The following is a 14,599-nucleotide window of genomic DNA, read 5'->3' as shown; positions in this document are numbered from 1 at the left end:
CTGGGTCTGAAAGTTTGTGCAGCAAGTCTATCAAAAAATTTGGAATCACCATTTGTCACCACAATCTTCTTTCCCTTGTCAGACTGCAGCATGATGTTGTGAGTCACGTTTGATGTTGTGGTTCAGGTACCTATCTCCTCGGCCTGATGCATGGTGGTATGAGGAGGTCAGGATCACAGGTTCAGGAACCTCTTTCTGCTTCTCCTATGGAGTCATCAGCAGCTGCGATGTCATCAGGGCTGGTACTCCTCTGCTGAAACAGCAACAGCTGATCTGCTAGCACTACATGTCTTTCACCTAACCATTAGAAGCAGCTCTATCATTGGAAGAAACATGTGTAAAATTTGACATAGCATCCTTTAAGGAATCTTTTGCTACAACTTTAGGAAAAATAAAGGAATGTAGTTATATGAATTGTATCATTGAATCAGCTGGGAAAAGATTTTTAATCTGGCCTTCAAACTGAGCAAATGCAATTACCCAAGGATCACTATTTTGAAACAACCAATCAATTTGTTTCTTAGCATAAGGAACATTAATCATAGGAAGTTCTCTGCCAAAATATCTCCTAGATTCCATCCTGCTCTTCTGTACTAAGCAAGCTACTGCTTCAAAATAAGGATTTAATACCTTAATTGCCAAAAGAGAAGGTATGAGCAAGTTAAGCCTGTCAGATAGGCAGACTTGCAACTTGAATTAGAAAAATATCATTAGGTCTTACTACAAACGCCTGTACACCACAAAATTGGAAAATGTAAAAGAAGTGGACTTTTTTAGATAAATACCATATACCAAAATTAAATCAATACCAGGTGAACAATTTAAAGAAACCTATAATTCACAAGGAAATAGAAGCTGTCATCAAAAACCTCCCAACCAAAAAAGACCCAGGACCAGACAGTTTTCGTGCAGAATTCTATCAGAACTTCCAAGAATACTTAATACCTATAATCTTTAATTTTTTCCACATAATAGAAACAGAAGTCATTGCCAAACTCTTTCTATGAAGCAACAGTTACCCTGATACCAAAACCACACAAGGACTCTACCAAGAAAGAGAATTACAGACCAATCTCACTCATGAACATTGATGCAAATATTCTCAATAAAATACTGGCAAACCGAGTCCAAGAACACATTAGAAAAATTATCAATTATGATCAATCAGGCTTCACCCCAGAGATGCAGGGCTGGTTCAACATACGAAAATCTATCAATGTAATCCATTATATCAATAAACTGAAAGAAAAAAGCCATATGATCATTTTATTAGATGTCAAAAAAGCATTTGACAAAATTCAACACCCCTTTATGATAAAGGTCTTGGAGAGATTAGGGATACAAGGATCAAATCTAAATATAATAAAAAGTAATATACGGCAAGCTGACAGCTAACATCAAATAAAATGGAAAGAAACTCAAAGCGTTTTAATTAAAGGAACCATTTTGGGATTGGCAAGAGGCTTGACTCTAGAGGGGCTCCCAGGTTTCCACAGGGATGTCCCCAGGTAGGACCCTGGGCAGTAGAGGAGAGGGTACTTGAACAGGCCTTGTCCCAGAGTCAGACTGAAGACTATCTTAAATACCATAGAACCTCATCCAGCAACAGATGGAGATAGAGACAGAATCCCACATCAGAGCAATGGACTGCGATCCCAATGTCCAGTTGAAGATCAGAAGCACGGAGGATATTAGCAAGGAAGTCAGAGCCACGTGGGGTTGGCCCACCCACTGAGACAGTGTGCTTGAGCTAATGGTAGCTAACTGTGAGATTACAGTTTACTTTTAGATCTATGAGTAGGATTTAGACACTGACTCATATCCTATCAATTTGTTTTGTATTCGTTGATAATGATGCAAGACTTTGTGCATTTCATTATTTTATGATTTTCATTTTCAGTATCATTTGAGATAGCTTCTTGCTGTTTATCCTTGACCGTAATTGAACTCACTATGTTAACAAGGCTGTCCTCACACTCATTGACACTCCTACTCTCTCTATGGTTTTGCTGATGGGATTACAAATATGCATCACTCTATTTGTCTGTTTTTAATCTGTGGAGTATAATATAGTATAAGAAATCAATTGCTAAAGTTTTAAAGGAAAATTATCAATTATCTCCATCATTGGATACATTTAATTTGAATTAGACTGTCCTAAACTGAGTCACCATCCTTATACCACAATGAGCAACTGATATTCTCTTTTCAGCCCATGTAACCTATACCATGATATAGGTATTCATTTCTACTTCTTTCTTTGTTTGTAAAATCACAGTGTGGTTACAGACATATTTCTGGGGAGTTAAAATAATCAAATATCTTTATTAATGGTTATACTTATAATGAATTAGACTGTCCTGATGTAATTCACCATTCTTTATGACTCAATGAATAACCAATACTCTCTTTTTAGTAAGCATCAACTACAACATGATATTGGTGTCCATTTTTTTGTCTTTTTTATTTTTATTTTTGATATTTATTGAGCTCTACATTTTTCTCTGCTCTGCTCCCTGCCTCTCCCCTCTTCAATAATCCCCCAAGGTCCCCATGCTCCCAATTTATTCAGGAGATCTTCTCTTTTTATACTTTCTACTTTCCAGGTAGATTAGATCTATGTAACTCTCTCCTAGTGTCCACATTGTTATCTAAGTTCTCTGGGATTGTGGTTTGTAGGCTGGCTTTCTTGGATTTATGTTTAAAAACCATCTATGAGTGAGTACATGCAATAATTGTTGTTCTGTGTCTGGGTTGCCTCACTCAAAATAATGTTTTCTAGCTCCATCCATTTTCCTGCAAAATTCAAGCTGTCATTATTTTTTCTGCTGTGTAGTACTCCATTGTGTAAATGTACCACATTTTTCTTATCCACTCCACAGTCGAGAAGCATTTAGGTTGTTTCCAGTTTCTGGCTATGACAAACAAAGCTGCTATGAACATAGTTGAGCACATGTCCTTGTGGCACTATTGAGCATCCTTTGGATATATACCCAAAAATGGTAGTACTGGGTCTTGAGGAAGGTTGTTTCCTAATTTTCTGAGGAATCACCACACTGACATCCAAAGGAGTTGTACCAGCTTGCATTCCCACCAGCAATGCAGAAGTGTTCCCTTTTCCCCACAACTTTTCAAAAACACTGATGACAGTGTTTTTGATCTTGGCCATTCTTACTAGTGTAAGATGGAATCTCAGAGTTGTTTTGATTTGCATTTCTCTGATGACTAAGGATATTGAACGTTTCCTTAACCGTCTTTCAGCCATTTTAGATTCCTCTGTTGAGAGTTCTCTGTTTAGGTCTCTACTCCATTTTTTTTTATTGGACTATGTGTTCTTTTGGTGTCCAATTTCTTGAATTCTTTTTATATTTTGGAGATCAGACCTCTGTTTGATGTGGGGTTAGTGAAGATCTTTTCCTATTCTGTAGGCTGTTGTTTTGTCTTGTTGACCATGTCCTTGGCTTTACAGAAGCTTCTCAGTTTCAGGAGGTCCCATTTATTCATTGTTGCTCTCGGTGTCAATGCTACTGGGTTTATATTTAGGAAGTGGTTTCCTGTGTTCAAGTTTAATTCCCACTTTCTCTTATATGAGGTTCTGTGTGGTTGGCTTTATGTTGAGGTCATTGATCCACTTAGACTTTAGTTTTGTGCATGGTAATAAATATAGGTTTATTTTCATTCTTCTACATGTTGATATCCAGTTATGCCAGCAACACTTGTTAAATATGCTTGCTTTTTTCCATTTGATATTTTTTGCCTCTTTATCAAAGATCAGGTGCTCAAAGATTTGTGGATTGATATCCGGGTTTTCTATTTGGTTCCATTGGTCCTCCTGTCTGTTCTTATGCCAATACCAGGCTGTTTTCAGTACTGTAGCTTTGTAGTAGAGTTTGAAGTCAGGGATTGTGATGCCTCCAGAAGTTCTTTTATTGTACAGGATTGTTTTTGCTATCCTGGGTTTTTTTGTTGTTGTTCTTGTTTTTTTGCTTTCCCATATGAACTTGAGTACCGTTCTTTCGAGGTCTTTGAAGAATTTTGCTGGGATTTTGATGGGCATTGCATTGAATCTGTGTTCATTGCTAGTTCTTTATTTGCATGTAAAATGATCATGTGAATAAATAAGATTAAAATGTGACTAACATAGAAAAATTTTGGGGGAGCTATAATATTTGTGTTTGCAAAGGTTACGTCATTGTTGAAAAGTACCTTTGGTCATTTCATAAATGAAGACACTCACCTTGGAACTAGTTGAATCTTTCAGTCAGTCCACTGAGGGCAAGGGCATAAAGTTCTGGTTTCATAGCCAGGGGCTTGCTCAGTTGAATTGACTCACTCCTGCAAGGAAAAGAAAATATTGACTTGCATGGTGCTAAATATATCATCACAATGATTGGGGAAAAATCTCACTCCAGGTCAGCCAAATAGCTCAGGCAATAAATCCCTTGATACACAAGCATGACAACTTGAGTTTATTCCTTGGAACCCATGGTGGAAGGAGAGCACTGTTTGAACCCTCAAAGTTGACCTCTGACCTCCACACACGTGCAGTGGCTCTTGTACATTCACATGAACAAACATTCACACACTCATCAATATAACAAATCAAATAAAAATATCCTGTAGTGATGTGACGAGCAGACCTGCTTTTCATCCTGCCCGGCTCACACATGGCTAGCTTTACACCCGAAACAACAACACACAAATTGTATTCTTTTAAACACTGCTTGGCCCATTAGCTCTAGCCTCTTACTGGCTAACTCTCACATCTTGATTAACCCATATTTAGTAATCTGTGTAGCACCACAAGGTGGTGCCTTACCGGGAAGATTCTAGCCTGCATCCATCTTGGAGAGGAGAATCATGGCAACTGCTTCACAGTGGTTGCCTCACTTCCCTTCTTCCCAGCATTCTGTTCTGTCTACTCCACCCACCTATGTTCTGACCTACCTGGCCAAGCAGTTTCTTTATTAATTAACCGATGAAACAACAGATAGATAGAAACACTCCTATATCAATATCCTAAACACATCATACACAAACAATTGAGTATCTTCCAAATAAAATATATCTGCACTTTGCTAAGGCACCTTAGTCAATTTTATAACATATTTCAGAATATCATGGCTTGCACTGATAGGTAAACTCACCTTCTGAATATGTCATCCAAATCCCGCAAAGAAAGCAAGAAAAAATTAGATTACTGAAGAAATGGCATACAAGGTTTGTTTACAATGTTCAGATAAATGTCAATCACCATAACAATAACCATCCCCTATGTGCCCTGAAAATTTTATTATGTCTTAGGATAATGCCAATGAAGCTAATTAGCAGAATTTGAATTCTTAATGAAATCAGATGGTAAGAACAAAATTTGAGAAGTACATTGGTATTAAATGTACATTGCTTTTGAGCCCCCAAGTATCTGCAAAGTTAATATTCCCTGAGTTTGAACATAATATATAGAGGGATACTTTAATTAAGGGTACTTCAGAAGTATGATGTGACACCTGCGTGGTGCCTCATGCCTGTAATTCTAGAATTGGGGGATTAGAGGCTAGATTACTGTTGATTGGAGGTTAACATACACCACAGAATAGGATTGCATCTCAAAATACAAACCTCTCAAAGAACTCTCAAAACACAGCTTTCAAACAGAAGAAATTAAGAAGAAATTAGTTTTCTCTAAAATTGTTCAAATAACCAAGTAGAGATAATGAAGTGTTAAGACAGAAAGCCCAGAATTTGACTTTCTGAGAAGCAAGCTACAAAACCAACATAGTCCTTGACACTGCTTCAAAATGTGTGTTCTTACAAGATTACTACAGAATTTAGTGTCTCCAGATAGTCATGAAAGGGAAATCCCCTAACAGAAATTCAGGGAATATTGGAAGCTATCTTAAATCAGTGTTGGCTTAACGCAATAAAGCCTTTTCCTGCAAACCTCATGCTCCCCTGGAGCAGTACCACACATGGCTCCTGGGACATCACCATCAGCTCTCGATACACTTCTCTTAATTCTTTGCTTTTTTGGACCATCATGGCTTCACTTTTTCTGAGTTTCTTTAAATAATAATTGACTTCTTTTTTCATACACTCAATATGTTCTTCTTCCTGCTTACTGGGGAGTGGATACCATCTCCTGTACTTTGCCCTTATCATTTCTTCTCTTATAATCAAGTGGATCTGAAAAAAGGACATTATCAATTATATTAGCAAATATTTTTTATCCTTCTAATTTGACAAATGATTTATATCACCATGCTCATAGACTCTGGTGGACTGTGCCACCACTTACTAGAAAATGTAAATTCCTGGGTTTCATTTCTTTCTTCTTCATTAATTACACAGACGACAAAATCCTAAGCATTTTTGCCTATATAAGAGTTCCAGGGTGCCTGAAGATATTTATTGATAATTCATATTTTACTCAAATATGAAACTCTGCATGTAGCAATTACAATTCACAGTACGGTCCTAGAGTCTAATGCAGCATGCTGAACTGTCAGCAATTCACTCATTAATCTCAGACTCTTGTGCCACACAGCCAGACCATTATTTCCACATGCAGAGGTATATTTTACTCTCAGAATTAGAGAGCGTCAGAAAATGTTTTCCTAGTATCACATCCTATGCCTTATACTCAAATCTTGAATGATGATTTTTGAAAATAACTGCCTCGACCAGAGTTTCTGCATGAATCTCATACTCACCTTCCACAGAGTTATCAATCTTTTCTCTGCCTCCAGATTTTCTTTATTTTCTTGGATCTTCTCCCATAATGATTCCATTTGCTTCAGAAGTTTCTCCTGTAAGAAACAATGAATATCAAATTTTGATAAACATTAATGATGGACAGACTCATGGACAATAAATACAATAACTTTAGTGAAAGTAGAAGGACCACAATGTTTTTTTTTTCTACATTGCAACTGAGAGTTTTCAATTTAAGAACATAGAAATAGAAAAAAAATGCCTTTTGCTCAGGTAAAGGGATTAATAACTATGACTATTATCTGATGAATTTGCATAAAATTGGGATTCCCAGATGTTTCTCCCTAGCTGTCTCCAACATACTTTTTCCAATTTAGTCTCTAGTCTCAGACAATTTAAGTATATTAATAATATTAGTATATATTAGCATTTCACTTCCCAGAGACTTGGGCAAAATGTATCACAAAATACAAGAGATCTTTACACTCATGGGTCTTCTACGAGATGTTTACATTTATAGTCACTCTTTCTTAATTAGCTTTTAATAAAATCTCACCACTCAGAAAACAGTGGCTTTGTCATAATCAGGACCAGCATCTTCCTGTAGTCTGCTAATCCTCACTCTTCAGATTTCATGTTCTCTAAAAGCATCACTCACCAATTGACCCTCAGCAGCTGCTTCAATGGGACAGTGTCTGTGACCTCTGTGCTCATGGGAGTCAGAGCAGAGCTGACAGAGGTAGATCCTGTTCTCCATACAGAAGATCTCCTTGGTCTCCTTGTGGGGCACACACCGATGCTCCTCAGAGCTCAGGTACTTCATGAGGCCGGCTTGTCTGGCAATGGATACCAACTTCTTCAGAACAATGCTGGTTCTGAAGCCCTTCTGCTGGGATGGTTCCCTACACATAGGACATTGGAAAGGGAGCTGGCTGTCTTCCCAGGAAAGGTGGAGGCAGGCGCGACAGAAGCTGTGGCCACAGCTTATGGTGACTGGGTCTGTAAGGTAGCTCATGCAGATGAAGCAGGTGAGTTCTTCCTGGAAGGCTTGTGAGAAGCCTGACTCCATTTTTCTGAAGGAAGAAAAGCAGAATTGCTATTATTGGACCCCAGAGAAGGAAAAAACTGCACCAAATTTGATTCAAGTTGTGATTTGATTCTGTGTATGTCAAAACAGGCTTGATTTTTCCATGACAAAATTTCAAGTTAAGTATAAGATTATAGTTACTAATATTTCTCTTCTTGACATAAATACAAATTGATCTGATAACTTTCTGTGCTCTAACATCTTCATCTTTTTTGGAGACTTCATTAAGTTGGCATATTTGTTAAATTTGTTAAATAACAGGCTCTCTCAGTAATTATGAAATATATACACTGGAGTGAACACACTCCTTCAATTCCAGGTGTTCACCTTCACTCCAGATATATATAGGTTAAACACCTCACTTTTTTTGTCTTTCCAAGAAAATACTCCCTACTTCACAAAATACCTAGTAAATAATTTACTTTGGATTTTTGATTTTAGCATCTTACTCATTCACATCCCATTTTCCCAACCCTTGATACATGAAGCCAATAATAATTACTTGTGTTCCTTCTGCTGCAAATACCTAACATGAATAAGAATTTATTTTACTCATAATTCAAAAAATATTGCCCATCATGGTGGGGAATAAATGGTGCAGGAGTCTTAGATACCTGGTCTTATGGCCTCCAACATCAGGAAACAGAAAGCAAGCAACACTTGTTTATTCAATTCCTCCTCCCTTTTTTTCTTCAGTTTTTTCTCTAACCATGGAATTGTGAAATTATCTCACAAGTGTTTAGTGTGGTTCTTCCAAATGGCAGTAAATCTATCCCAAACAATTCTTCACAGACATGCCCAGAGGTTTCCATGTCTATATTAAAGCCTATCAAGTAGAATACTAGGGAACTCTCTGGGGAGACTTGTATGCTTACAAAGATACATTTCCTGCTTGAGTTTATAGGATGAATCCTCTCATGACTATTTGAATCTTGGTTTACTATTCAACAGGTGCCCATTCCCCTTCTCTTTGAATACCTACACAAATCAAGAATCTTGGTTTGAATAAGGCAAATATTCCAAAATAACTTAAGCGTCCAGGTTCTAAAGCAAATAGAGTCAGTGGCTTTAGTTGGTTGTCCTGGGTGCCTCAAAATCTAGGACTCATTATAGAGATTAATTTAGAAGAGACTGTGATTCCAATGCTGCCTTGTTTGACTGATCGTCATCCTTCAGAATTCTATGCACTGTAATAGGTACTTCAATCCAAAATAATTTATAAGCACACAGATATAATGAAAAGTGAACACAGAATTGAAAAAGTGTGCGAGATTTTAACTAGACTCTGTTTTCATGAATAGAATAGTGTGATTAGTTTTCTCTATTAAATTAGAGACATAAATCACACGTATAATTACAAATTTATAAATCAATCACTAGCAGGAAAAGCCACTTCTTCCAAGATGGTAAACTCTAGCAAGCATTATTTTATACAGTGGTATCTTCCTATAGTTTATAACAGAAAAATACAAAAAAAAATCTTAACTAAATCTTGAGTTTTCACTTTTATGAATAACATTTATAGAAAATATCTCTAACTACTGATAGTTTTCAATCCATTCATAGCATTTAATTTTTATATATTATATGTGTACACTTAATTTAGAGGTATTGATACATCATGCATCTATGACGTACATAGCGAAAGGCTCTTAAAAGTCTTAGAATTTGGACAACGATCAAAATTGAAAAGTTGCACCTAAGCACCTCTGAGCATAGTACCTCATGACAACAAAAAAATAAAAAAAAAACTGTATAAGGATAAATCTAAAATTTATCTATCCCTGTAACTCACATTATATTTACAAAGAAAAATGACCAAATGTGAGCATTATCTTTTTTGGTAAGTAGCAAATGGTCATTCCTTTTAGAAACCTCAACTTGGTAATAAATTTTTAAAAAGGAAATATCCTGCTATAAACTGTACACTCACCCAAGGAATTGTATCTGGCCTCAGCAGGGTTTACTGGGGACAATACAATATTAGCTCAGCTCTGCGGTTGGATCCCTAATGTGTGGGGTGATAGATCTAGCAGTCTCTGGGGCCAGAATGTGTAGAAACACACTCTGCTTGTTCTGGTGAAGAATGGACCTGGCTGGGCCCTGGAGTGTCCTTATATAGTCTCTAAGGACCACACCCACTTCCTTCCATGATTGCTTTAACTAATGCTTCCAATTGTTAGTTGTTGACCTTCTGTGAGTAGCAGTATTCTGAATGGATGGAAGATTGAATTAACTCTGTGTTAATTAATGTTAAGGCAGTAGGAGTATTAGTTCAAGGCCTGCCTATGATATACAGTGAAAACCTACCAAAGAAAAGTTAGCAATTTTCATATATTTCACTGTATGTTAATATTTTGAAATCATTTTTATTTTCATCTAGTTAGTATAACAAATGATGTCATCAATCTGTGAATTTAGCAAATATCAACCTTAAAAAATTCATAATAATTCTTTGAGACTTTTGTACACTTGTTTTGATCATATTCACCTCAAATGCAAGTCCTTCCACATCCTTCCTCTTTCCTACACACTCAACTTAATCTTTTTAACAAAAAACAAAAAATAAAAATCATTCCATATACATCATTCTAACTCAGTTCCAGTGGGGTATAGTGACATCAGATTCCAAATATGCCTAGCTCAGACTGTCCAGTGTCCAAGTTAACCAACTAGAGAACTGTGTGGAAATTCAGATGTGAAACAGTTCAGAGCCTGCAAAATTTGTTTTAGACTGGATTTTTCAGTGTAACCTTGACGTTCCTGGAACTAGCTCTGTAGATCAGGCTGGCCTGGAACACACAGAGATCTGCCTGCGTTTGTTTCTGAAGTGCTGGGATTAAAGGTGTGTGTCATCACTGCAAGGTAGAACCTGCAGGATCTCAGCCAGGCACTATCGATTGCTTTACACCCGAATGCCTCATTGTCATTCTTTATTTCTAATGCATTGTTAGTTGAAGTCAACTTACATCATTTTCTCCCCCTATTACTTTTACACATCCTTGTTCTAGCATGGCACCAGATGGTGTGGCCAAATATGTAAAGTAGACTCTCATACTTCAAAAGACTGGGATTTATGTGGTTCTGTTCATTTTAAACAATTCAACCAAGAAAACCCACTTGGCAGGGCGTGGCGGCACACACCTTTAATCCTAGCAGCTGGGAGGGAGAAGCAGGATGATCTTTATCAGTTTAAGGCCAACCTGGGCTACAGAGTGAGTTCCTGGACAGCTGATGAACAGAGAAAGCCTGCCTTGGAAAAGCAAAGAAGAAAACAAACAAACAAAAACCCAATAAACAAAATAAAAAAATATCCCACACAAGCTGTCACCAGAAGGTATGGTGGAAATTTAGCTCCAAAGATTTGAATTTAGGTGAATCTGTCAACTTCAAATGATTTGATCAAGAAAAATCCCTCAAAAGAAAAGTCACAGCTTCTTGGGTTTTATTTAATCCCATATATAGTCAAATCACAACCAAGAATAGTCATGTCAAGTTCTCACCACACTGATTGTGTAAACTGTGAGTGATCTCATCCCTGATAGAGGTTACTTCTTGGTCTACCGGTGAATCTCTTCAAAAATTTCCCACTTCTACACATCATTATTCTTTTCAATTTATGAAGCCATTTTTAGGAGAGAATTTCATAGCAGACTTCCTGGTATTCTGGCTCTTATCAACTTTATGACCATTATTCTACAATGATTCTCGAACCATTGATGCAGGAGCTAGAATATAGATACATCATGGGGGTTGGGATTCCTGTGATCTGTCGATTTTTTGCATTATGTCCAGTTATGGTGTTGGACCCTCGAATCCAATCACTGAGAGGGAGTTGCCCCAAGAAACCATCTCTCACACCACAGCTGATGTAAAAGCATGAGGATTTTATTAATTCCATCATGACAGGGTCTTTCAGCATTAGAAGCCAGAAAGACCCCAAATAACTGGTACAGGCTACTTTTAAAGGAAAAAGCCACAGAAGCAAGTGGGGTGTCTGGGGGTTGTTCTTTGACTATTATGATTGGCTCATTCAAAAGAGCTATTAGCAATAATTGGCTGGAGAGCAGTTGCCAGGTAAGAGGAAACATCTGAGGGTCACTTTGACCCCTTTCCCAGGGGCTGAGTCAAATCAAGTCTCCGGGAGGCCTCCCACCTGGCATATACATCAGGAACTGAGTCAACAACTTAAAGGTTATCTTGCCCCAATTTCTGGAGAACATTCACAAAGATTACTTGTTAGATTTCTGGTTCCCGGAGGGGGGGGGGCACTACTGTTGAGAGGCCTCAGAGTTGTCAGAAATGGCTTTAGAGTTATTTTAGAGTTCTACATTCCCTCCTCTTTTTTGTAAAAATTCCAATCTGGAATTTTAGTAAATTTGAGGGACTAATTGGATCAGTACACAGAAATTAGCAGTAGAAGTAGAAACACAAAGGTTTAAATCAGTGTTTTAGGCCCATCATACCAGGTACCAATTTCCTGTTGTCCTGGGACATGGGAGAGTTAGGTTACACAGGTGTAACATTTTTGTTGCCCCCAATTACAGGATGTATGAGAGGTGATATTGTTGAAACTGCCAGATGAGGTTATTTCCTCATAATAAAGAGGTCCTGCTGACAGGCATAGCCAGCAAGATTGTCACGGGCTCTCTGCATGTCCTATTCCTTTTCCAGGAACCTGTAAACAGCATTGCTAGGCATTTTTTTCATAGATTTGCAATCTCATGATTTGTTTACTTTTGTAGCAAACTAAATCAATGATACATTAATGTATGAGAGATCATGAGATCAAGGGAATGATAGGTATGACTATTAAGGGAGGCTGTAGGGAAAACAACTTATTATTACTTATGTGGTATGCCTGGTTTTAGATTCAGTTCTGTTTAGAATTTACGGACCAAAAATGCTGTAAGTATGTTATTGGATCACCATGGCTTAAAATTAGAATTCTACAGTAACACTAATTTCAGAAAGCCCACAAAGACATGGAGATTGAACAATGCTCACCTTAATCACCAATGGGTCAAGAAAGAAATAAAGGAATTAAACACATCTTAAAAATCATCAAAAATGACTGCAAAGCATACCCAAACTTATGGGACACAGCAAAAGCATTGTTAAGAGGAAAGTTCATAACACTAAATGCATACATACAGAAGCCGGAAAAAAATCCCACACTTGCAAGATAACAGAACACATGAGAGCACCAAAACAAAAAGAAGAAAACTTGATGTGGGATTCCCCTCTGTATGCTGTGACTACCATTGGTTAATAAAGGAACTGCTTCGGGCCTATAGCAGAGCTATAGAGAAACAAAGCTAGGCAGAGAAAACTAAACTGAATGTTGGGAAAAAGAAGGGAAGGAGTAAGAGAGAAGCTGTGGATTCACCAGAGATAGACACTGAGAACTTTGCTGGTAGGTCAGGCTGTCCTTGAACTCACAGAGGTCCATCTGCCTCTGTCTCCTAAGTGTTGGGATTAAAGGTGTGTGCCACCACACCTTGAACTCACAGAGATCTGTCTGCCTCTGTCTCCCAAGTGCTGGGATGAAAGGTGTGTGCCACCACACCTTGAACTCACAGAGATCTGTCTGCCTCTGCATCCCAAGTGTTGAGATTAAAGGTGTGTGCCACCACACCCAACTACTCTCTTTCTGTCTTTTTTACTTCATCTTTTATCCTTTTTTTTCTTTTCTCTCCCAAGCCTACATATATTTTTAACACAGTGTAAACCATTTAGAGGTTTTCTTCATCTTTGAATCTCTCTTTACTGTATATCTCTCTTTTTCTGACCACATGAGCCTTTAATTTACTAAGTGGTGTGGCTAGTATTAAAGCCGCAACTTTGATGGCTGGATTCATGCCATTTTTTTAGCTTTCTGAGAGCCTAGCTTCATGGCAGAGGTACTGGCTGGAGCCATGTTTATTGCCACAATTCTGTGCCATTTCCAGGTTCCTGCTACCACCAAAAAGTATGCAGTCATTTTTTTTTTGTCAACACCATTCAAGTGTTTTGTGACAGGACCCCTGCAAGGTTTTCTAGCTAAAGCTGAGTCAGGTAGCCTCTTTTAAATGAGAGAGCTTGTCTCTAGCAAGCAGAGACCACCCGAGAAAGTGCTACTATCAAGAAGCCACTGACGCATCAGGATCCCCCAGCCTTGGGAGGAGAAGGACCTACTTTTAAAACAGAAAACCGCAGGGGAGGGGGAGGTAAATGGGAGGCAGAAATTTTTAATATAAAAAATAATAAATAAATAAATAAATAAATAAATAAATAAATAAATAAATAAATAAATAAATAGAAAACCACAGAAGCAAAGGGGTAGTTCAGGAGTTATTTGTCAACTATTGTGATTGGCTCGTTTAAAGGTCATGGCAGAGGTACTGGCTGGAGCCATGTTTATTGCCACAACTCTGATTGGTCTTGACTATGATTGGTCAAGGCCATGGTGGGACAGGAGGTTGCTGGATCAGGTGTGCAAAAGAGGAACATCTGCAGGTCATTTGGCCCCAGTTCCAGGAACTGGGCCTATAGGGAGAAAACCCACAGAGGGATGGAAAGTACTCGATGTTTCAGTACACGTGTAGATAATTATCAGGTTTCTGGTTCCCAGGAAGGGGGGACAGTAATGCTGAAATGCCCCAGAGTCTTTCAATTCCTGTTTACTTAGGTAATATTATATCCTTCTAGAGTCTTTCATGGAGTTACAGAATTTATAATTATAGTTTTCCTTAGTTATGATAAATGATAAAATAGATATAAATATTGTTATTTTAATTCTTGCTTGATGCCTATTTTGTT

The 14,599-nt window shown here is 37.8% G+C and overlaps 1 protein-coding gene across 1 annotated transcript; it reads right to left on the bottom strand.

The window, feature by feature from the left end:
- Positions 1 to 4,244: 4,244 nt before the first annotated feature.
- LOC119805864 (tripartite motif-containing protein 43-like) lies at positions 4,245 to 7,780 on the bottom strand. Its single transcript, XM_038317640.1, has 5 exons — positions 7,370 to 7,780; positions 6,711 to 6,806; positions 5,951 to 6,183; positions 5,148 to 5,168; positions 4,245 to 4,335 (listed from the first exon to the last, which is right to left on the bottom strand). The coding sequence occupies exons 1-5, from the start codon at positions 7,778 to 7,780 to the stop codon at positions 4,245 to 4,247; spliced, it is 852 nt and encodes a 283-aa protein (XP_038173568.1).
- Positions 7,781 to 14,599: the final 6,819 nt, after the last annotated feature.

Source organism: Arvicola amphibius, unplaced genomic scaffold, assembly GCF_903992535.2.
Source record: "Arvicola amphibius unplaced genomic scaffold, mArvAmp1.2, whole genome shotgun sequence".
NCBI lineage: Eukaryota > Metazoa > Chordata > Mammalia > Rodentia > Cricetidae > Arvicola > Arvicola amphibius.
The sequence above is the reverse complement of the archived record's forward strand: the minus strand, read 5'-3'. Positions and strand labels throughout refer to the sequence as shown.